Source organism: Kogia breviceps, chromosome 3 (genome assembly GCF_026419965.1).
Source record: "Kogia breviceps isolate mKogBre1 chromosome 3, mKogBre1 haplotype 1, whole genome shotgun sequence".
NCBI classification, from domain to species: domain Eukaryota; kingdom Metazoa; phylum Chordata; class Mammalia; order Artiodactyla; family Physeteridae; genus Kogia; species Kogia breviceps.
Genome location: NC_081312.1, coordinates 101,882,222 through 101,906,607, shown reverse-complemented (window position 1 = coordinate 101,906,607; position 24,386 = coordinate 101,882,222). Strand labels below are relative to the sequence as shown.

The 24,386-nt window shown below is 50.0% G+C and overlaps 1 protein-coding gene across 3 annotated transcripts in view; it reads right to left on the bottom strand.

The window, feature by feature from the left end:
• Positions 1-24,386, bottom strand: part of ARID3B (AT-rich interaction domain 3B) — a 53,184-nt gene that overhangs the window by 2,528 nt on the left and 26,270 nt on the right. The window contains exons 3-9 of one of the 3 annotated variants that reach the window (XM_067029344.1): positions 19,094-19,165; positions 18,812-18,884; positions 5,937-6,120; positions 4,405-4,685; positions 4,032-4,286; positions 2,511-2,609; positions 1-163 (exon numbers count right to left, since the gene is read on the bottom strand). In XM_067029344.1, the coding sequence (XP_066885445.1) occupies positions 87-163; positions 2,511-2,609; positions 4,032-4,286; positions 4,405-4,685; positions 5,937-6,120; positions 18,812-18,884; positions 19,094-19,165 (1,041 nt within the window). In that variant the 3' untranslated portion in view covers positions 1-86. Of the gene's footprint in view, positions 164-2,184; positions 2,380-2,510; positions 2,610-4,031; positions 4,287-4,404; positions 4,686-5,936; positions 6,121-18,811; positions 18,885-19,093; positions 19,166-24,386 lie in introns of those variants that run through there. The other 2 variants (XM_067029345.1, XM_059058648.2) reach the window with 2 other exon arrangements.

Genomic DNA, 24,386 nt, shown 5'->3' with positions numbered 1-24,386 from the left:
GGGGGCGGGGAGAAGGAAGTGTGAGCACATGGGGAGAGGAGGGACAGGTTCAGGGGTTCAGTTCATTCCACTGTATCTATTGCCGACTAACCCTGGGCGAGGAGGCTCCACGCTGGACGCTGCGCTAGGTGCCGACACTGCCCTGCCTGCAGGTGCTTACAGGCTGGTGAGGAGGACAGACAGAGTCATTTTGCTGAAATGTCACAAAGGCTCTAAGTGAAGTGTACCCAGTGTGTTGTGGGGAAAAAAGGCGGCTTTGGAGGGCAGGGGAAAAGTGGGTCAGGAGAAGCTCCGGCGGGAGAGCATGCCTGGACTTTTTAGAAAAAGTGGCCACATGACGAGGAGGAGACGGTGTGGCAGGCAGAGGAAGTCTGAGAGAACAAAGAACAGAAAGAGGCGGCAAACGTGCTGGAGGCTGGTGCAGCAATGCGGTAGGCCTGGGGGGAGCTGAAGGCAGGCATGTGGCACAGGAGGCTGGAGAGGTGGGAGGGCGAGGAAATGGAGGCCTGCGTGTCTCTAGGCTGCCGGGGTCTTACCCTGTGGGGCTTGTGAAGCCCCTGAAGTTTTAAGAAGGGGAAGAAGGGGACGGACATCACGAGACGGGCATTTCAGAGCTCTCTGTGGGGCGGGGAGGATGTGGGTGGATGGAAGCCTGCAAGTCAGAGCTACTCTAACAGGGGAGAAGAGAGGTCTGAACCAGGGCCATGAGGCGGGGACGTAGCAGAGCAGCAGCGTCAGCTGAGCTCCGGGGGGTGATGGGCCTGAGGGGCTCTCAGGAATGACTTCCAGGCTCCGGGCCTGGGTGACTGCACAGCCACTGAGAAAGGACACAGGTGGGACAGGATTGAGGCAGGTGAGGTTTGGGGAGCCTTCAACTCTCTTCTGACTGCTCCCCATGCTGAGGGACAGGAGGCACATCCTCCTCTCTCCTAAGAGAAGATGAGAGGAGATGGAGAGCCAGGTACTGATCTCCCCCTTCCCTGCTTTCCACACAGACCCACTCCCAACCCCCAAACCTCCTCGACCACACGGTACCACCAGAAGGCAAAGGGCATCCAGGCCCTACCTGCCGGCTCGCCCAGTCTCCTGGAGGGGTCTGTGTTAGGCAGAGACCTTTGAACGTGGCGTGGTCTCTGAAGCACTGACTCTGTGGTGATTGGCTAGGCAACTTGGCATCCCTACTTCTCTGCAGGCTGCTTCCAGGAACTCTGCCCCTTCCCTGGCCCCAAGCGTGATGCCCCCAGCAAGTGGCCCCAGTCCCCAGAGCAGGAGCACTCAAAGCATGCCCTGTGGAAATGCCCCTGGTTTCGATAGAAGGTGCAGCTCTAACGCCCCTCCACTGGGCACCTCCCCATGCCCTAAAACAGGTGGCTGATGCCCAGGCTCCCAGCAGGAGGCCACTGGCCAGTGTGCTCGTGCTCTGGGGCCCCCACTCATCAAGCTGTGCTTCAAGAGTCAGCTGGAGGGACTTACCTAGTGGCACAGTGGTCAAGAATCTGCCTGCCAATGCAGGGGACACAGGTTCCATCCCTACTCCGGGAAGATCCCACATGCCGCGGAGCAACTAAGCCCATGCACCACAACTACTGAGCCCACGCCCCACAACTACTGAAGCCCGTATGCTGCAACTACTGAAGCCCGCACGCTGCAAGTACTGAAGCCCACGGGCCTAGAATCCGTGCTCCGCAACAAGAGAAGCCACCGCGATGAGAAGCCCGCGCACCGCAACGAAGAGTAGCCCCCGCTCGCCGCAACTAGAGAAAGCCCGTGCGCAACAACAAAGACCCAATGCAGCCAAAAAAAACAAAAAACAAAAAACAACAACAAAAAAGCACCAGTCAGCTGGCTTTATCCCCAAACTCATCTCTACACTAACGAAATGGGAGTGGGAAACGGATTGCTGTTTCTATGAAAACTAAGTTGAACACCCTGGAAAGTCTTCGTAAAGGGGCTAATCCAACCAACCAACAAAAAACTGTCGCCAAATTAGATTTAGGGAGAGACAATTGTAAAAAGACTGGGGGGAAAATCATGAAAATATAGGCTGATTCTGCTGCACTCAGATTCCTTTGCCTGTGTCAGTTCTTGGACCATGACAGATGATGTTTAGGAAGAGAAGAGCTGAACCAGTCTAAGAAAGGAGACCCATGCATTGAAAGACTGTAATGGTGGACACTGATTTAACTTATAATACAATGTTAAAGGTGTGGATAGAGTTGATTATGATTCTTTACGTTAAATGACTTTTTCAAATAACAAGCCAACCATTGGTCGAAAAAGGGTTAGACAAGGGGTCTCCATCACTTTGTCGAAGGTGGAGGGGGATCTGTCATCCTATTAGCAATCCTCAGCCCTCCTCGTCCGGAAGAACTGCTTTACCTTTGGAACCGTGAAAGGAAGCCACCCCTGGGTAGGTGTTCAGACAGGAGGGTGACAAGGGGGTCTTGCAGGGAGCTGTACTGAGGCTGGCTGCCACCCTGCCGCCTCCTTCAGAGTGCCAAGAGCCTCACCTGCATAAGTGGTGCCATCGATGTCCACAGACATGTTGATGCTCCCAATGCTGCTCGTGGTCAGGTTCACTGCTGCAGCCGAGGCCTCTGCTCTGTCCTCTGATGGGGACAAGGGAGACAGCAGGCCCGGTCAAGCCCTCCGGCATTTCTGTCATTCCCTCCAAGGCTCTCCCACCCTCCCGGCCTGGCCACAGCAGGCTGAGGCCTCCCAGAGTTAGAAAGCACTTGGATAACCTTCTGCCGCGTGTAAGGTGTGGCAGGAGAACCAGGCTGGTGAACGTCCTACGGCTTGCTTTCTCCACTGAACCACTTCACCTTCCCAATTCCCTCTGCTCTCAGAGAAGAGGTATGACATAGGCAAGGAGGCTGACCTCAGCTCGCAGCTGCACACTGATGCTTTCAACACGATTCAGCAAAGCCTGAGCACCCACTATCCACAGGGTGGGGTGTCAGAGGTCACTAAGACCCAGCCCCTTCCTCTGAGGATTCGCCTTGCCTCCTCCTCCCCTTAACCAGGCTGGGAGGTCCTCAAGGAGGGTCTACCTGCCTAGCACCTGGCACTCCCTCTCAATCTGAGCCATCCGTGGTTTGTGGAAGGCGGCAGGCGCTGGCACACAGGGCCTCTGCCTGGCTCACTCGAGACTCTGCCCTTTCATGATGTTGAGAGCCAAGAATTCTTCCAGATGAGCTGCCTCATCTATTAGCCTCTGGCTTGTGCAGGGCCAGGGGCACCTGGCCTGAGTGGGTAAAGAGGAGAGAGCCCTGCTGTCTGGGCTGTCATCTCCAGTTCCCTTCGGCTCCTCGCCAGGGGGAGTGGGACAGGCAGGGGCTGCCTGGGAACATGCACAGCTCTTTTCACACCTGATTTCTTCTCAACACGAGCCTGCTCATGTTTGGTCTGAGATAGAGTCAAGAATGGCAAAGAAAATGTGTGTGAGGGGGAAAGGGGAGCAAGGGGAACAAGGGATGTGGAGTGTGTGGTTGGGGGGGGGAGAAGGTGGGGCACCTGAAAAATGTGGAGGGGAAGGGAAAAGATGCCAGTTATGCTGCCAAACTTGTATTTCCTCCTCCCCTCTCTCCCGGGGGTCACTGGCAACCTGGCCTGAGGCAGCTCTGGCCCCTCACTGAGCCTCCGGAAAGGAGGTGCTGTTTGTCTCCCAGACGGTGAGGCACTGGGGTGAAGGGCGAGCCCTTTAATTGAGACAGATCAAAAGGCAGAAGGGGACAGGGAAGACACAGCAGCTGTCCCTCAAGGTCTCCTGCTCCTCCTCCTTGAACAACTGCTTTTCCTCTTTACTAGAGAACAGGGCACGCCTGAGGCAACTGCAGGTCCCCTGGAAAATGACTTCAGCTTTGGTGAACTGAGACCTCTGTGGCCACCAAAGCCTCAGGTGGCTCTTAGGCCTCTAGATCCTTCTGGGGGCCAGGGGGGCAGAACCTGGAGGGGCTCCACCCCAGTCCCCGGGATGTAAACGGGCCCTCGAATGGAGCCGGGGTTTGGCGCCTGCGCCCGGCGCTCACCCCTGCCGTTGATCCTGATCTTCATGGGCAGCTGCCGTGCCATGCTGAAGAAGTTGCGCTGGAAGGCCTGCTGCACCAGGCGCTGCTCCTCCTCTGACAGCCTGGACATCTTCTTCTCAGGGGGCTCCCCCGACTCCAGCCGCTCCCGCAGCTGCTCCAACGTGGCCGTCCGGGTACTGGCCTGCTGGCTGGCCAAGGTCACAGGCACAGCCAGGCGATTTGGCACGGGCACGGTTGTCACTGGGACTCCATCACCTGACAAAGGCACCAGAGCTGGACCCAACCCATAACCCACCCTCCCACCTGGGTCTTGGACCCAGGGAACTTGGCGCCCTTCCTCCCTGCCCTTCCTCCTCACAAGGGCCCTGCAGACCTTTCCTGAGAGTGGTTGCTGGGGATATCCGAGGGCCACTGGCATTGGTGCCACTGCCGGAGCCCAGCCCGAGGATGGGGAAGCGGATCTTGGGCGGGGAGAGGAGGGCAGGGGCCCCAGCAGCAGCAGCAGAGGCAGCAGCGGGCGAGTAGCCAAAGAGGGAGGAGCTGTAGCTGGGCCGGCGGCCCTCCCTCCGGTTGCCGTCAATGGCTGCCTGGAGCTCGGCCGGGGAGCTCAAGGCTTTCTTCTCACACTCGTAGGCATAGAGATACTTCATATACCTGGAGGGAAGGAAGGAAGGAAGCCACAGTCATCCAAAATGTGGCAGGAGGACTGCCCAGTTTAAGTCGATGGGCCTCTGGAAGCGGGCTCTGTGGGGCAGGCTCTGTCCTCTAGGACAAAGGAGCACAACCTAGTGCACCTGATGGAAGAGGAACCTCCCGGACAGCGATGCCCCACCCCCGGCCCTCTAACTGCTACCCAATTCTAAACGCAGCTCGAAGTGGAGGCACGGTTCATTAGGGAAATAGATATTTTCGCTAACATTTCATGTTTGTGTGGCGCCTTTCTAGTGCCCTGGGAGAAATGAGAAATGCCATGTTTTGCAATGTCTTTCTGGCTCCTTGATCTCCTAACCGTTCTGAGTCAGGCTGGTCAGACAGGAGCAATTCTTCCCACTGTGTGTGGACCTAGAAGTGCTGTCCCTCTGTATCAGATGCCCCAAGAAGCAATTCGCTACCCAAGAGCCTTGGGAGAAGGACTGCTACGCTGGATATTGCTCTGTTCCCAACTTCTCCTGGAACAGTTTCACTAGATAAAACCCTTCTGCTTTTCAACAAGGCCTTAACATGCCACCTAACCTATACATGGCTGATCTTTCCGTATTTTTCACACAACAACGTCCAGACTTCCGAAAGAACAGATTCCCCTCTGGCCCTCATTCACCAGCGCTCCTCCTGTTCTCACTGCTTCTATCACCCTTATAATTAACTCAAATGGGCAGAAAAATAGGTCACCGATCCCAGTGGGGCCAGCCTGCCTGCCTTCCTCTGGGTCCGCTGTTGCTGAGCAAGCTGAGTGTCAGGTAGGAAGGGCCAGGCTTAGGGTAGGGGCGCTGTGTGGGAGATGACGTCCTAGAAAAAGCGTGGATTTCAGAAACAGAAGCAGCCCAGGTGTGACTCTTCAGCCTGACTGCTTACTAGCTGGTATGGCTCTGACCAAACGATCTAACCTCTGAGACTTAGTTCTTGTTGTCTGGGTAACAGGGACAAAAACCTTCTTGACGGGGTTGCTGGTGAGGTTTGAATGAAACAGAACAGTGAAGCAGCAGCGCACAGGAGATGCTTGGGAAGGGGCGCTCTCAGGATTACTTAGGTTAGGGAGGGATTCATCTCAGAAAGCTCCTGGCCCTTTCAGGAATTCCGTCCATCTTGTTCACTATACAGTGGAATTTCCTTCCTTCCTCTCCTCTAGGTTAAAGCATCCCCTTTCTCCAGCCTTAGCTTCCTTTCCCCAAGGCTCTGGCCACTCACTGGGTTCTCAGGGTGAAGGCGGCGCTGGTGATGGATGTGGGCAGGTTCAGGCCTTTGGTGATCTCTCTCCAGATCTTCTTGTTGATGATCTCCACCAGGCCCCCCTTCTCCGTCACCAGCTTATACAGCATATACAGGTCCAGGATCTGCTTGGCCATGATGGGGATTCGGTTGATGGGGGTCCCTGTGATTGTGCAAAGAGAGAAACAGAGGGTTGTGTCATTACCATGCAGAGAAAGAAGACATCTGTGGATGCCCACCTTTTGCTGAGTTGGAAATATGTTCATAAATCTGCTTAGAAGTATAATTTGACTCAAACTCTCAAAGCCTGGAAGCTATCAGACTAGCTGCCAGTTCTCCGTGGGAAGAACAGAAAGATAGGTCCAACTCACAGGCTGTGTGGCCTTGGGTAAAACACACAGCCTCTCTGTGTCTGTTTCCCATCTGTAAATAAGAGGACCAGACTAAATGACTTCAAATATTTTTTTTTTTTTTTTTTGCTAGCAGTATGATTCCAGATTCTTTCCTAATGATTTGGCAACTCAGTCCTCTGGAGCCTTCAGAAGCCGTTCAGCTGCCTCCTCAGGGAAGTCTTTCCCTGACTCCCAAGACAGGTGAGGTCCTGCTCCATTGTCCGCCTGGAGAGCTTCCTTGGCTTCTCTTTTGCAGCTCTCAGTGCAGTTTATAACTGTGTTTTTATTTGCATACTGCCTGTTTTCTCTTCATCTCTTCTCCTGCTGCAGGACGGAGAAATGGTTTTTTCTCTCCTGTGTCCCCACCATGTCAAAAGGAGCTGCTGGGCACACAGGTCTCCAGGGGGATGAAAAGCCACTCAACAATTCTCTCCCGGCTAATCACTCCAACCCCTCCCTGGCCTCTGAAAGAGGGAGGGTCAGAGCCGCTTCCGCCCACTGGCCCCGAAGGGAAGTGAGAGGAGCCAGGGACTTGATTAGGAAACCTGGCACCGAGCAGGAAGGCCCACTAATGAGCACCGGGGGACAGCAGGGAGGGCGGGGCCAGGCTCCTTTCTCGGGCGGCTGGGATGCTCGTCAGGAGGCGTGATGGATGACTGTCATTTGGCAGCCTCGGGATTAATGATCTGGAGGTCAGAGGGGAGAATTCCAGCAGGAAGGGTCACCGTCCAGGGCAGGGTATGAGACTTGTTGCCTTTTGATGGCAAGTCCTTTTACTGTACATAGGCTGCTCCTCCTGTGCTGTGCCCACCCCCCCGCTAGGCTTGTTGAGGTCTCACTGACTGCCTGGTGGAGTTACACCAGCTTGATTAGAGAAGGGCTGTTTGTTTCAGCTCCTCCTGCTTCTTTCCCCTCAAGGAATGGCATTTTCTTCTCAGCTCTAGAACACTGGCCTCACCAACTCTTTTATAGGGTAATTCAAGCCTGAGTGGAGTGAAGGGTCCCACGTTTATGAGGAGGAAGTAGCATGAGCACAAACACGTGGCACTGCTATGGTGGGACTGGGCCTCTTTTCTCAGTGTGGGGAGGGAGCTAGAGGTCCTGAAGACCTTTGTCTTGACTGGCTGGTCTTTGGAGGGTCAAGGACAAAGGGGCCATACAGTTAAGTTCAAAGAGTCATTGGTAAAATATCAGAGGACTGCTGGCACGACAGCTCATGTGTTGGTTAACTTCTTCTCCCTGTGCTGTTCTGGATAGTAGACCTTATTCCTGTCATAAGCACAAGAGTCTCATGCAGCAGAACTGGTCTCCCGGAAGGACAGGGCTAAGGTCTCCCTTCTTTGCAGGCCTGTCTGCCCAAGCACGCTCATGGCCTTGGTGAGTTCATACCCTCAGGGCATCACCTGGAGAGTCTGGGAGGCCCACTCCCAAGGCCCCCTCACACAAGACCTCAAAGCTCTCAATTCCAGAAGCTTCCAGAACATCTTTACACATGTGACCTGTTCATTTCCAGGTCAGATGTTCACAATGAGCTCACCTTCATCCCCTAGGCCACCTCCCTTTTCCCATCACTTCCTCTTCTTCCAGCAGCACCATCATTCTTTGAGGTCTTGGGTAGGAACCTCTGAGGCAGCAATGGCTCCTCTCCCTCCTCTCTCACCCACCTTTAGGCTGTCGGGAGGCTCACCGATTACTGCTTTGAGGCCCCGCTCAAAGCCATCTTCCTCTCCGGCCCTCAGCCACCACCCTGGGCCAGGCCCTCACTGGCTCACCGTCAGATGCCCCCAGCAGCTTTGAATCCTCGCACTCAGCCTGCACGCTGCTGCCAGACCATCTAATGAAAACACCACTTTCACGCCATTACTCGCTTCCTAGTTTAAAAACCCACAATGACTTATTGCTGACCCAGCCCATCTCACATGTTCAATCTCATGACTCGGGTTCCCCAACACTCCTTAGAAGATTACGTACGCTGTATTTTAAGCATGTCCCAACAACTCACTCTCACTCCCATCAGTTGGGTCGTTCTCACCCTCACCCCTAAAGCCAAGCTCCTCTCTCCTCTACTTTTTGTTTTTACTCTCCCTCCTCATCAAGCCTAAAATGACCTGTCTGTGCTCAAATCCTCTCTACACTGGCCTTCAACGTTCACTCCCTCCAGGAAGAATTTTCCAACTACCCCAGTTCACATGGATTTCTTTCCTCTCAGAATTTCTATTATAACCACTACAAGTTCAGCAAATAGTTACACTTGTTTCACATATGTTCGTCTGGTATCCCAGGAGTACTGTAAGCTCAATGAAGGCAGGGACTGTTTTTCCTTCATCATGCCTTGAATATTATAATGTTTAATAAGCTAAACTACCGTGCAGATTAAACCAACCAACCAACCAACCTGCTTCTCAGAGTCAAAGCAACCAGCTCTGTGTTAACCCAACTGGGAATATTAAACGCATTTCCTTCCTGCTTGTGGTGTGCCCACCAGGGTCTGTCACTAAGTGTCTAATTGTTGACAGCCCTGAACAGAAGTCACCCTCTCCTCTCAGGTCCTGGCAGGTTCATTAGTGGGTCACGACCCTTATTAAACAGACTGGGGAACCGAGGCCCAGAGTGGTTAAGCCCTTTGTGTCTGAGTCCTACAATAATAGGACTGGCAGCACAGGAATGGATGGAGAGCTGGGGATTTTGACTGGTGAAGAAACCATGACTTCATTCAGTGGGGCCAAAGAGAAGGGGAGACAGGTGTTAAAGAGGGCAAGGGGGCTGGGATTGTGATGCCCACAGAACAGGCATGGCTGAGTGAGTGACTGCCAAGCAGGGCATGCCCAGGTGAGGGAGTGCTGTCCTTCAGAACTGTCACCTTGGAGAGCCAGCTACCGCTCCGTCTGTGAAGAGCTTTCAGAGTTTACACTATTTTCATTTGATTCTCTCCAAGGGCAGTAAATCTTCAAATGTAAAGGGTGTATTTTACTTTTAGAAATGGTCATTCATGAAAACAAGCCAGGAAAATAGGATGAAGTGATCAAGCTGTTTATACTGATTTTGTGTGAAGATGAGGTGTGGCCATAAACCATGACAGATTATCTAGTGTGGCTCCAACTGCCTCTGAAGGCAACTCCCCAGAGAGGAATTATAGATTTGCTTGGAGTAGTCACTAGACTAAATGGCTAGTCATTTGAGATGGCTTCTTTCAAAGACAACAATGTCATAGATGTAGAAATTTAATTTAAAATTAGCCTTTTTTATAGTCACACAGACAGTGACTGCATTAGGCTGGGAACTGCTAAGGGGCAAGGGAAACAGGTAGATACCAGACCTGAGAAGACAAGGAAGGAGCAAAGTGGCATTTCAAGTCCCCAGAGTGACCTCTTCCCAGCACTGCTGGAGAGAAAACACAGGTCAGGGCTGCTCTGCAACCCAGACCCACTCTGGGCATGTGGGGGTCATGACTTCTCTCACCAGGGCCCCTATGGCCTGGCCAGGCACCCCGGTTCCAGGATCAGTGGGCAAGGGGAATGGGCATTTTCTTCCTCATGGTTGGCTCTCCAGGAAACTGCTAAAAGTAGCTCCCAGTGCAGGCGGGCCCCTCAGTACCGTCAGAAACAAAGCTGAAGCTATTCTGAGACCCAGCTCTAGATGACATCATGGTTTTCTCACACTATGCAGCCAATCCAGACACAAAACCTGCCCTGGCTTCCATTCTTTCGACAACTAAGAGAGAGGCAGGGTCCTCAGGCTGGTCTCTCTCTGCAGTCTGCTCTGGGCTTAGGGGGCCTGGTAGCCACCTCCCTTGTCCCAAGGAGACTCAACTATGAAGAGAAGGGGAGAAGGCCTTTTAGCTGAGTTTCCCTGCCTGAACAAGAAAACCAATACATCATGCTGGGGGGTGGGGGTGGGGATGGGGGGGAATCGACAATATTCAGGCCTCAGTTTCCCTGTCAGTCTGAAGCAAGGAATTTGCTTCCAGATGACTTCCAGTTCTAAAGTCCTATGAGTGAGTCTATGAGTAAAAACTCAAAAACAAAAATTGACAGTTTGGGTGTGGGGTGGTGGTGGTGGTGTGATGAATTGGGAGATTGGGATGGACATATATACACCAATATGTATAAGATGGACAACTAATAAGAACCTGCTGTATAAAAAAATTAAATTAAATTAAATTTTAAAAAATTGATAGTTGTGACTATTACCAAGGGAGGTAACTTGGTTTTAGGAGCTTGCCTGAATTACGAAATAATGTTGCCAGGTGACCTTGAGATGGATGGTTTGGGATCTTCTCCAATGAAGGGCGCCTGTGTGGCTTAGGACCAGGTCTGTGAAGTTCAAGCCCATAAGCAATGGCTCTTTCTCTAGCCTTGTGGGGAAGTGGGGGAGTCTCTGGCCTATTCTCTGGGCTGGATTACATCTTCCTCTAAAGAGGCTCTTCACCTGAGAGGGGACAGGCCTCAGTCCACAATAAATGCAAAAGCAACCTGCAGAGAACCAGGAAGGAGGCCAGCAGCCACTGCAGGGAGCTCTTGGTGGGTCACCAGTGTTGGTCCTGCAGGAGACCAAATCTCCGCCCCCATCACACCTCCCAGAGCGGGTGGGAGCACCTGATCGGGAAGCCTGTGGACTGTCAGTCACTGCTATCAAAGCAGGAGCTAGGATTGAGGGTAATTAATCATGCTCCCTCTGACAGCAATCCAGGGCCTTATCTGTACCCCAAGAAATGCCGCTGGTCTCCAGTTCCCTCCTCAATAAAGGAGTCTGACAGTTCCAACAAAGAGGCCCCTTATCAGATTTCAGTGGGGGAGCCTGAGGCAGCCCGAGGGAGATGTGGAAAAGGCTTTTATGAGGCCGGGACCCAGAGAAGCTGTGGGGGCTCCTGGGGCTTTAACCCTTGGAGGTGGGAATGCCGCTGGGCACTGGCACTCGCAGGCCAAAGCCGTGATCGTGATCGGGAGCTTTCAGCGAAGATGGAGCTGAACAAAAGCTGCTCCCCCGGCACTTGGCTCGTCTTCCCAGCACTCAGACCATGGAGACAGAGCTTAGTGGGGGTGAGGGCAGAATGGGAGATGGCCTCCTCTGGCACTAGAGACAAAGGTGGGAGATGGCAGGAATGTTGGGGGGAGGGCCACTTCCTCCCCACCACAGAGAATGGGCACATTCCAGTCAAGACCAGAAGCAATCAGGGGGCAGGGACCCAAGACAGAGTCGCATGGCTGCCTTCCTGCCTACTGGTCAGGGGTGAGGGCCCAGGACCCAGGGCGTGGCCCTGCCAAGGACCCTCGCTGCTTTTTCCTGACTTTGAACAAGATCATTAATCATTTCCATAGCCTGTCAAGAGAGCTGGGCAGCTGACCAGGGAGCCTAGAAGAGTTAAGTCCCACGTTAAGCGGGGAATGTGCATAGGCAGACAGGCAGGCAGGCCTCCTGCTTATTCCTCTGCATATTAATTGCCGCCTTGCTCTAGTCCTGCTCCCCAGCAACAAGCAGAGGAATGACTGGTGATTTTCCCCCTGACCTGTTCACGTAGAAAATACCTCCCACCGAGAAACTGAGCAGCAGGCTCTGGTGGTGTGCCATGCAGTGAGTAGATGACTGTTCCACAGGTCAGGGCAGAGGCAAGGATGCGCAAATATCCTAATACCAACACGTATGCTTCAGCCCTCTACCTCCGATTTCCCACTGCGGGGGGGTGTATAACTGACATAGAGCCTAGTGCACTAATCTTAAGTATATAGCCCACCAGATCTTTACTGCTGTGCATACCCCTGTATCCATTCCTCAGATCAAAATACAGAACATTTCCAGCACCCCAGAAAACTCTTCCATTACCATTCCCAATCAATATCCATCCCCTACCCGCCCCCAGGAGGTAACTATTATCCTGACATGTATCACTATAGGTGACTTTCTTGAACTTTACATAAATGGAAGAATGCAGTATATAGTCTTCTCTGTCTGGCTTCTTTTGTTCCACGTTAGGCCTGTGAGAGTCATCCCAGTTGTGTACAGCAACAATTCATTCTTTGTTATCGCTGTGTGGTATTCCACTACAGGACTATGCCAACATTTAGTCATCCATTCTACTACCAATGGAAATTTGAGTTCTTTCCACTCTTTGGCTATAATGAATGGTGTTGCTACGAAAATTCTCTCATGTGTCTTTCAGTGAACATAAGCTCTCATTTCTACTGGGGATACACCTAGAAGTGAAATTGCTGGGTAATAGGGTTGGCATATGTTTAGCTTTAGTAAACATTACCAAACAGATTTCCAGTGGTTATGCCCATTTATATTCCCACCAGCAATGCATGGGAGTTCTGGAGGCACCAAACCTGAGAGGCTAATTTTAAACCCATTACCCTTCTTGATAGTCTAGTTCAGACTAACTGCTTTGGTGAAGTTCAACAGCATATGCCGTGTTGTACTCCACTATGGCCAATAATAAAATTATGGTTATGGCTGTGCTGTTTCCTTCCATAAAAACTACATTCAGAGAAGTAGGCTAAGGAGTTAGAAGGAGGTGGACCGTCGGGTCATCTCTGCTTCACCTGCTGCTGGTCAACAGACCTGGCCCGAGTCTCCAGGACAGGGGGTGGAAGGCTGGCAGGGGAGAGGTGCAACAACTCAGGGGTGTTCTGGCATGAGCAGTGCATGGTTGTCTGAGCTTTCATTGCCAATCCATGCCCCTCCCTCTCAAGACCTAGTAGATTTTCCCATAGTGTAACTGGGTCAAACTCTCCCTTCAAACTTTCCCTATGCCAACCTTAGGACAATGTACTGAATATTGGCTCACCTTGGAAAAAAGGAGGCAAAACTATCAACCCCATTTTACCAAGTGCTAGAAGTACCAATATACGATCTTGAAGGGGAAGAGGTTGAATTGAAAGACAAAAGTGAGCTATTCAAATTAATCATGCCTTTCAAAAACCAGGGTCCCTTCTCATTATCATGGATAACTGGGTAGTTATAAGGTATTTAAATGACTATTAAAAGTGGGGGGAAAAAAAACCCCAGTACTTGAACAGTGGTTGGATCACCTGGGGAGAGAAAAAGATCTGGCCTAAGACAAAGGAAGATTTGCATTTTGGACTTTCATTTGTGAGTAAAGTTAGAATATGAAGCCCGAAGCCTATTTTATCTGACAAAGACAAACATATTTTAGTCTATCAGGAAGAGTGGCCATGGCACAGACCATTTACAGCAAGATACAAAGAATATACAAGAAACTCCCTCCGCCAAAAGGCAAAGCAATATATGTCACGAACATTTCCTTGCCTGAGATGGATAGATAAGCACACAACAGAAGGAAAAACACTCAAATTGCACTTTGAGGCAGACCAAGCCCTTTTCCCACAGTAAATTCTTTGTATATACACATCAAAAACAGATCCAACAATCCATTTGGGAAAACCAAGGTCAGTTTGCAGCCCTTAACAGAACTGGTGGGGGAGGGACAGCAGTTCTCCGGTGAGGTCTTGACAAAACTTGTCTCCCACATGACCAAGCAGGTCCTTAGCCTGGTGTGCCGAGCTGGGACGGGGGCTGGAAGGGAGATCCTTGCTGTGGGCACTCCGGGTGCGTGCAAGATGCTACCATTAGGGCTTCTGTCTCCCGTGCCCCCAACCCCAACCTGCCTTGACAGATGGCACCTTCTGTGCCAGCCACTGTGAATTGTCACATATGCCCTTCCCTGAGAGATAAGCCACCTTACCCTGAGATGAAGACTCTTCTTGCATGAAGAGTTCTACCTCGTGTTAATCAGTTAGATGCTGTCAGACCCTACCGGAGACCAACCTGTGGAGGCGGACCACTGTCTCTGTGGGGCTCAGAAGGCTGAAGGAGAGATGAGGCTTGTCCACTGTCCCAGTGGGAAGTGATGGAGCTGCTGGTGCCAGGGGCCAAGTTTCTCAAGGGCAGTGCAGGCGAGGAGAAAAAGTCCTGGCCTGGGGATTAGGAGACCAAGTGCTAAATTGGCTCTGTGGCCTCAGGTGAGTCATTTAACGTGGGGGCTGATTCTTCATGGCTAATGTGATAACCTTTGCTCTCTCCACCCCACAGAGCTGGAGCTGTGGGGAGCAGCAGATCAGATAATGGGTTGAAAGGGTTCTGTAAAGTACATGGGGTAACAATAATAAAATTAACAGCAAAATCATCTCCCTCCTCTTTGATGAAACCACACTTTTGTTTCACTGCCTAGGGAACAAGAGAACAAGCTCTTCTTCCTTAGTGATGAAGGAAGAATGGAATTGTTTATAAGCCTTTGCTTATGAGACTTCCAAACTAGCACCTCCCCCTCTCCGTACCCCCTGGAAAATCTACCAGGTAATGATACTTCAGGAATCACCCACTGTGAGTTAAATTAGACAGAGGATTTTATTTACAAATGTTTGGCTTTTTTTTTTTTTTGGACAAAGAAAGGTGTGTGTGTGTGTGTGTGTGTGTGTGTGTGTGTGTGTGTGTTTTACACACACACACACACAAACGTGCGTGTACGTGCGTGCACATGCACATGGCAAAAGGTGAGGAAAAAGAGGCATGGGTGTTTTGAGATCTAACCCATCTTTCTACAGAAACATTTGTGTGGGAAGCACAATCAAAAGAAATTTGTTTAATTCAGTTTGGCTTCAGTCAGCAAAAGAAACACATGATTCACCAAGGAAAGGAGTGAAGCATTTGGTTTTGGGGGTCCCTGGTGCAGTTTTTACACAACTATTTTGATAGAAAATTGCTCAAGGGGCTTTTCTTCTATTTTGGTTATCGAGGGTGGCTCATTATCTGTTTTGTAGCTCAAGAGACACAATCAGGGACACATAACACAGAACAGAGAACTTGGAAGAAACTTCCAGATTGACTCTAAATGAACCTGTGCATTTTATAATTAAGGAAACTGTGGCCTCCAGAAGAGGAAGGATTTGCTCAGGATCGTGGAGAAGGGTGGGATGTTAGCACTGGCTTCACATTCCTTAGTCCAGAGCTCTTTCACCCTCCGCATGCCTCCCGACAGGCTGCAGCAGCCGTTCCTGAGGCAGGCAGGACACAGGGAGCCCTACTGGGCACTGCCTCGGCCTCTTCTCAGGCGCCTTCTGGGTCGGGTTGTTCTGCTGGTGGGGGAGGGGTCGCGAGGTGCAAGTCACCCGGTCTGGCCTAGAAACCAAGGTGCCTCGAGCTGAAAGGCCCATCTACTGCAGTCAATTCACCCAAACATGTTAACAAGCCAGAGAGACCCAGCACAAAGCAGTGGTTACGGCTGGGCCCCTCTCCCACTGGACAGCCGTTTTATCACCTGCAGCTGCAGTCATTTGGGGCCGCCTGCTGTGTCCTGCCACCCTTGGAACCCGGTCCACTTCCTCTGCAGCGGAGCCTTCCATGTCAAAGCTGCCCGGCCCACTCACGGCCCAGGTGGGCATCACCGGGCCTTTCAAACTCAGGGTGCTTTCAGTGGTTCCTTTGAAATCTACTGCTTATCCTTCATATTAGCTCTGGAGAATGAGTTGCTAACCCACTGCCAGGATCCATGAGGCTTTTCCTTGCACCCAGCCTGCTAACAGGATTGGGCTCCTGAGTACCCCAGACACTCCAATTTGGGATTGACAAATAAGTCACAGATGTCTGGGGGCCCTTGGTCTCACCATTCTGTGAAGAGTAAAGACAGCAGGCTTCACATGGTTAGAAGCGCAAACTGCTCCCAGTCCCCTTGAAGTGCCCATTCTAATTTAGACCATCAACCATGAGTTTTCCAGGGAGGAGAACATTGTGACTTTAAAGGGAACAACCTCCAGTCTCCCTGCCTCAGCCTTCCCTCTTCAGCCCAACTATACACTGTTTGTCACAGCAAACCTCCTGAAAGCACAGCTCTAGCGATACTTCTCATGTGTTAACTTCAATAACTCAGCTATGTCAGAGACAGGAGTGCTAACTTCTTGGCCAAACACGGCTCTTCACAGTCTGGTGCCAGCTGATTCATCCAGGCCACAGACAAGGGTTCTTTCAGCCGTGCCTGGACCACGTACACCACACATGCCCCGCGTTTCTGCCTCCACTCTCCCTATACTGGAGCTACAGCAACTCTCAGGTCCCTACACTCCAGCCTAGGATGGGGCCCCAGCACCCATTCCTTTGGCACTCAGCCACGGATGGGGAGTTCATCCTATTGCCCGACACAGGCCCTGCCGCCCTCAGACATTGCTACCTGAGTGGAGATAAGATGATTTCCCCGAAGAGTTTCTCTGCAGAGGAAATTTTTGATCTTCACCTTCTTTCCTATATTTCTATGGCAGTGGTTCTCAACAGGGGGACAGTTTTGTCCCCTAGGGGACATTTACAATATCTGCAGACATTTTTGGTTATCAAGACTGGGGGTGCCCCCCCAACAAAGGACTATCCAATCCCCAAAGTCAATATGCTGAAGCTGAGAAACCTTATACTAGAGTAATTAACAAGTAGCAAAACTGACTTGACTGTCTCTCTTCTACTGCTGATGCCAGCAAATAGCGAAATACCTAACATAAGTGCTGAAGACAGAAAAAAGATTTACTCAGGGCCTGAATAACCATAAATTGACATGATCAAAGAGAGTTTCTTACTCCTGCTTTGGGTGGAATAGACTAGATGGCAGTCTGGTAGCCCCAGCACTGTGCAACAGCGGGACACTCAGCACACATTACTCTGGACTGCTGACCTCCAATCACAGGCCGCTGTCTAATTGTGGGTGGGAGTGAGGTGGGGGAGGGGAAGCTCAGCTTCCTTGCGTGGGGCAGCTGAGTTAGGAAAACCAACAGGACTGCTTCTACAGCAAACACATCCTGAGCAGCACCTGCCTCCAGGTCTGGCCCTGTGCTAGCACTGGGGACTTGGAGAAATGACAAAGTGGCTGTCCTCAAGGAGTGCCTCATCTAGTGGGGACATATAGAAGTAAACAAACAATTACTGATCTTCACTCTTGGCTAGGTTGATATAACTAAAAATCCTTCTGGGAAGGGAGAAAAACAATAAAGTATCAATAGACTATAAAGCAGTGGAGCCACACTGCTGATTAAAATCTATATTGTTATAGCAGCTCCTCCGAGATGAGATCAGCTCCCGGGTTTGCACCAGCTGGGCTTGTGGAGCTTGTAAATAATTAAAAGGTAATTGGAGGGGGAGACCAAAGTATTAAGTGGATTTCTCTCTCTCAGGGCAACCAGGGAGTTTCATTGCTGCCAGTCACATTATCTTTCAGGATTATATTCTTGTTTTTTACTGACACATGCAGCTCCAGATAACAGTTGGAGGAGTAAACTAATTAGAGCTGCTTAGACTGCTTTGATAGGCTTGGAGATGGGGGGAAACCAAGACTCAGAACTTTCGATTGCCTTTGTAAGCAAACCAGCAGTAACAGGCGTGCTACTAAGAAGGCAATAAGGCTTTGGAAGGTAAAGGAAGGCGAAGGAGGGGGAGAGAAAGAGGGATGGGGTTGGTGGGGAGAGGAAGAGGGAGGGAGAGGAGTTAACTCAGAATATTTAGTTGCTGGGGGCTGTCATTATAGCTCAGCCCAGGATAAAGGGGAGGATTTCATTCCCAGGTCTCAATAAAGGAGCTGACACAGAAACCAAGGGATACATGATCAGGCAGGATCCCAGGGAACACGCTGGCAGGAGCAGCTCTCCCTTACAGCTTTGTCCTGAGGTGAAGAAGATGGAGCTACACAGGTTGCAGAGGATCATCTCCTAGAGAGACTGGGGTTCTGACCATGCTTCCTGAGGGCTGACCCAGCTGGTGAACCCATTGCTGTGACAGGATACAAAGCCAGGAAGTTGAGTCACTGGGCTCAAGACTCAGACATGCCATCGTCCAAAGTGGAGATGGTTGGGGGTGGGTGGGCAGGGAAGAGTGAGAGGAGAGAAGGACAGGGAAGTGGGAAGGTGCATTTTAAGGCAGATGCCCATGTGCCCTACACTTAAACTGCAGGAACACCCCAACCAAGCCAGTGAATGCAAAAATCAAAGAGCCAATGGATAAGAAAAAAAGAGTTAGGTTTTCCTTTTCGTGGATCATGTCAGATCCTCCCAACAAATCCTGAAGGGCCTCTATTCTTTCACTGGCCCTTCTAAGTCTCTGTTAAGCTAGATGCACTAGCAGGAAGCCCCATATACCAGTTTAAGTGATGTCCACGACTGCTATAAGGCTAAGAAAAAAGTATAATTGAATTTGAAATGACTCCAGAGACCAGTTAATCAGAACAGTGACAAAAATAAAGCAGGACCAAATCTGGATGATCATTCCATTTATTTTCTACCCAGGTCCTCTTTGCCCCCTTCAACCTGGTTGTCAATTATTCTGATAAGTATGGGACCAACTGGCAGTAAATGGCTCTCTTCCTCCTAGGCTAAGATGCTGGCACTCTGCAGGGAGGATGGCTAACAGTGACCTGCACACAGTAGGCACTCAATAAATATTCAGTGAATTGAAATGATGAGTAGACTGAACACTCACCTCTTTTCTGCATAAAGACGAAGAGGTCATCCAGGAACTCTTTCCTTTCTGGATCACTGTCCAGTTCATACAGCTGTGATCCCAAACCCCCCAGGGGAGAAAAAAAACACCACAATGAAAAATTCCATCTTATGCAGGAAGTCTTACACCAGTGATACACAACCATTTGACTGACTACAAATGTGACTCATAGGCCACTTCTATCCTTATTCCTTGGGGATCAGATACAACGACCCACTGCAGAACTGCCCCTTTCGTTATCACAAAGGAAACATTACAGACCTTGGCAAAATCACGGGAGATCTCTCTTCCCCGGCCTCCATCTGCATCATCACTCCAGGCCAAACCACCATTCTAAAGGGGAACAAAGCACAGCGTTCAGAAAGAAGTAGGAAGAGAGTGAGAGAGGGGAAGGCAATCGTTTAGGGTGCAGATGAGGACCCATAGCAACTGTGCTCTCCTGGCTCACACTGAAAGACTGACAGCTCGAGTAACTGCCCCTGCCACCCTAACAGGGACATCTTGTTTTTATGCTTTCAATTATGGTTCCAAAACCAGAGGGAGTCACGTGGAAGAATCATCTCCATTTGTTGGAGGAGGATGGGTGTTACTTATACCTGATAACCCTGGAGAAGAAGGACACAAAGGCCCAATTTTCTGAGAACATGCTCATCCCTAGCTCATCTTCTGGAAGGCATCACTCTGAGATGTACCACTTTCCTGCAGGTTCTATATGGCATATGTTTGTATGTTTTATGATGTGTCTGTATATTATATGGTATGTTGTGAAGATACCTAGCCTGGCCTCCCGTACAACACTCTAAGTGGAAGATAAAGGGTCAAAGGGAGCAAGACAAAGATCTCAAAGATCTTGTGGTCTCTCAGCCATGCCTCACCACCAGAAGCCCTAACTCTAGTGATTAGAACTGCCTAGTGATATGAGGGCCCTCAGGGCCTGAGATTATTCCCAAGGCACAGAGACTCTGTGCCACTAGGGTGAAGTTCATTTTCATTAGAGAAGTAATGAAAACCTAAACCTAATTCAATTGATTAAGTCAAACCAACACCATTCAACTGAACAGGAGGAAATGGCAAATATGCTTTTGTTTATGTTCTTGAAGTCTGCTTCCCACTTTTATTCAGTTGGGTAACTCTTATTTCTCAAATCAGGCATCATCTTCTACAGGAAGCCTTCCCTTCACACCCAGCTGCACAAGTACTCTGGAAGCACTCTCTGTACATTTCGAGCTTAGAATTTCACATATTATTTTAGAATTATTTGTCATCCCCACATATTGTAGGCTCCTTGAGAGCAAAGTGTCTTATTCATCTTTGTACATTTAGCACGCAGCACACTGCCTGACACTTATAAGGCTCCAGTGAATACCTGATGAACTATAATCACTGTTAAAAGGCATTAACTGTTTTTTTGAACCAATTAAGCAGCTCTTCAAAAAATATATAGACATATATACATACAGAAGAGTCCAAAAGGCCCTCTGCTAGTGGGGAGAATGAAATGTCAGAGCAGAAGTTGCCTGTTCACCTCATCCCACCTGTCAGTGAAGGACTCAGGGATGAATGGACACACTGAGACCATCACTCTCTCACTTCTCCCCCAGGACCAAAGGTGCCCATAGGCACAAGCACACACGTGTGCCACCCAGCTGGCTGGGGTGTGTAAGTGGCTGGGGAGAGACATCTGGGGTTGGAGGGCAGGTTTCTTGGGAGGACATTCTTTGGATTGCTTAGGGATCTCGTAAAATCATGCCAATAAATGAAAGCGTGCTCTAATTCCTTTCTCTCTCTTTAGTAAAGCTTGCCTGAAAGCAGGAGGTTTATTCAGGTTATTCAGTTAAATTCTGGGGCCATACTTTGCTTCCCCTACTCAAAGTGGGCTCTGAGATGTAGACCCACTTTCTGAGAGCAGCAATTTAGTGCACACAGAGGTAAGTATAACCAAGAAGTGACACCCTGTCAGTTGACATGAAACAGGCTACATCAAATTGTTTCCCTGCTTATCTAGTAAAAGACGTGTGTACGGAAGTGCTCAGGAAATGCTATCTGACTGTGCACACATCATCTCCCCAGGCAGATGCTGTAGAAATCTTCCTATAGCACCTTCAGCTCAGGGAGGCCACCAACCAAGCAGGAGGAACACTATTAAAAAAAAAAAAAAAAAAAAAAAGCTAAAACCCACCCCCACGTTGTAATTACAGTCAACAGAAATCTGGTGTCATCTGCTGGCAACTAGCACAATGAATAATCAAGATGAATTATGCCTGTCAGCTCAGCAAAACCAGACAGAGTTACAGTCCCCTTTCAAAGGCTGCAGTAGGTCACCCTAATGCCCAGTGATTTTGTTTGAGCCAGTAATTCCTGCTGGAAAGTCAATTATCCCTGGGGCCCCTATCAGCTGAAAGACATTTAATGGGGGATCATTGCTGCTTCTGTTATGTCAGCTGTTTACTGTGGCAGCTCAATTCCCAACTCTCTAGCTGGAGATCTGAAGCTGATTCTGTTCACAGGAGGATTCTTTATCGGTCACCAAGAGGGATGAAAACACAGTTTTTTGCTAATCACAATAACTTCTAGGCACTCTGAATGCTCACTCAAAAACTATTTAACACTCAGTTGGGTGGGAAGGATGGAATCCACAGCCTAGAATCTCAGACAGGGCTTTCCACAGCAGTAAGGGAGTGTAAAAACAAGCACGCCAGTGCCAGTGCCACCACGGGTGTGTGACTACGTGTGAAAATAAACACCCGAGTGTGAGGGCTCAGCTCCGAACGGAGGAGAATGCCTTGTAGGATGGGGATGGGGGTCGTCATGGCCCCGTGGCTTTCACCAGCTCTGCCCAAATCTCAGCAGAGTCCGAGCAGTGGGATGGTCAGACCGTGCACTAGCCACGGCCCACTAAGAACCACTCAGATTCAAAATCTTCTTAGAGATGGGATTTTAGCTTGACACGCACTAGGTCGGTGACCACAGAGGACAGGGAGACTTGTCAGAACAGGACGGAAATAGGACACTACATTCTTTGAGCAATCCCACTGTTTGACCCATTACACAGATAGGAGTGTCAGCTACTATTCAAAGAAAACACAGGAAAAGAACTGCCCAGGAGCAGAGGTGTTTTCTTTTGTCCAAGGCAAAATTGGGCCATTATACAATTTAAAACATTCAGATGGGGCTGACGGGGAAATGTCCACTCTCTCTGCATTACTTTGTTTTGAGGCAATTAAACTTCAACCCTGATTCACAGGATTTTCTGGCTGAGGTGAGAGTAATTCCTAAGCCCTGCTCACCCTTCACCGTCTGGCTGGAATGCTGTTTCCTCCGTGCAGCCTCTCTGCCCACCAGTGTCCTTCTCCTCTGGGCTGTGTCACCTCATGTTCTGGTTATTGTGCCCCTGCTTGTGTCCCCAGTCTGTAAGCATCCTGTCAGGGTATCCCCAGCCCCCAGCACATAAAAAGCACTGACACATCTGCTCAGAGACAGGGATGAGCTCCCCCATGGGACCTCCAACCACACAACTCCTATTTTCCCCTCCTCCTTTCACTGGGAGGATTACAGGCTTCAGCAGTTATTTTCTTGGCTTTTAACTCTGATCAACTGCTGTAAAACACAGCTCACTTATGCACTTCAAGTTTATGTGCAGGTCTCTTGGCCTATCAGCAGGGTGTGGGTGTGCCTGCTAGAAAGTTATCAGCTCAGAAATGATGAATTTTTCAATGTAGAATGTGCCTGATTGAGACTGTAGTGGTGGAGGAAAGGAGGGAGTGGTAGAAGTAAGTGTGGGGAAAATGCACCCCACTCAACAGTTTAGAGATCAAGAGGGGTCCCCAAGAAAATCGTTTCAGTTGAAGGGTCGCCACGTGCAAGTCCACCAGCCAGGGGAAGAGGCTTTGTTCCATGTGGGCAGCAGGCAGCAGCATTCAACAGCCAAGAAATGTGTGGGATCAACAGTAGCCAGAGCGGCTGCTCGCTGCCATTTACGACCTTCTCAGCCTCTCCTACTAGAGAGCTCGCTTTAACGGCTTTGATCTCACCAGGAGCTCACAGGAAACTGACAGTTTGTTCCCAAATACCCAACCAAGGCTAGCTTTGGCTACCATACCCACATTCAGCTCATTTTCCCCAGGGAGGCCACCGGGTGTTTTTGCCTGTAAATCTCTCAAAATTGGTAGTGAAAAGAAGGCTGGGGAAAGAAGAAAGTGGAGCAGGAAGCTAGGGTTTGTGCATCTTCTGTGTAACAAGGACCAGACTGGGAGCTTACCAAGCATTTTCTCCCGTAATTCTACAATGTAGAGGTGCTTATTTGGAGATGGAAAAAAAATGGCTCAAAGAGTAGGTTAGTTACCTTTCCCACAGTCTCAGAGCTCCCAAGTGGTAGTGTCAGCATTAAAATCCAGGTCTGCCTGGCTCTCTGTTACACCACCCTGCCTCGTGGGTGGAAAGAACAGTAGAGAGTGTTCTGGGTGGGGACATCAGGAAGGGAGAAAGGGAGGAAAAGAATAATAATGTCCTCTGTACACAGAATGTCTACAAATGCCAGTTCTTTGCCTTGGGTGGCTCTATCAATGGGAGATTCTTTTGCTCCTTGATTTTTCGCACTGGCTTCATCTGGGAGGTGCAGCCAAACAGAACAACAGCACTCACACAGCATCTGCCCAGGAGACTTATCTGGGGCTACTGGAATAAGAACTGCTAACCTTTTACCACTACCTCCAAAACAGAACATCCTGGCTAAGAGAAGCCCCCACATTCCTCTCAGAAGAGAGACAGACAGACAGACAAGTGGGTTATGCCTCTGAGGGGACTAGAAGAATATGGCACCTAGCATGGCAAGCATGCAAATAAAAGGCCTTGAAAAAACAACAAATCAGAGTCTAATCTGACTGCTACTCAAAATTTGAATAGTGCTTCCCCAACACCTCAACCCTGGAAGGGGAAATGTGGTCACTATCCTTGAAAGTCTAAAAGGCTGCCTTGTGGAAGAGGAAGCAGGGTTGTGTTTTTTTTTTTTCCACTTTTCCTTTTTTCTCTAAAGCCCCAGAGGGCAGAACTAGAGTCACTAAGCAAAAGTTAACAGGGAGAAGATTTCAGGTCGATTAGAAGAAAGACTTCTAACAATCAGAACTGCCCAATAATGGAGTGGGACTTCGCAGGAGGTGGGCAGCTTCCTGTCCCTAGATGACCATCTGTCTGGGATGTCATGGTGTGGATTCCATCATGAGATAGGGCTGGATGAGAGGGCCCCTAGGGGCCCTTTCTGTCCTGAGAAGCAAAAAGCCTAGGACAAATTCATTCAACGCTGATTTCCTGAGAACCCACCCCAGTTAGAGCATTGTGCAAGCTGCTGAGAAGAATTACCCACTCCCCCCCAAAAGCGGTTCCCATCACCAGGAGTTTTACCACAGAGTTGGAAAAACAAGCTGAACACACACAGCATTTAACAGATAGCGCAAGTCAAAGTACCAAAACACAAAGTGCCCAGGAGGTGGAAGAAAGGAGGCGGCTCAGAGGTGGAGAAGAAGCTGGCCTGGAAGAATGGGCTGAGAGATTTACAGTC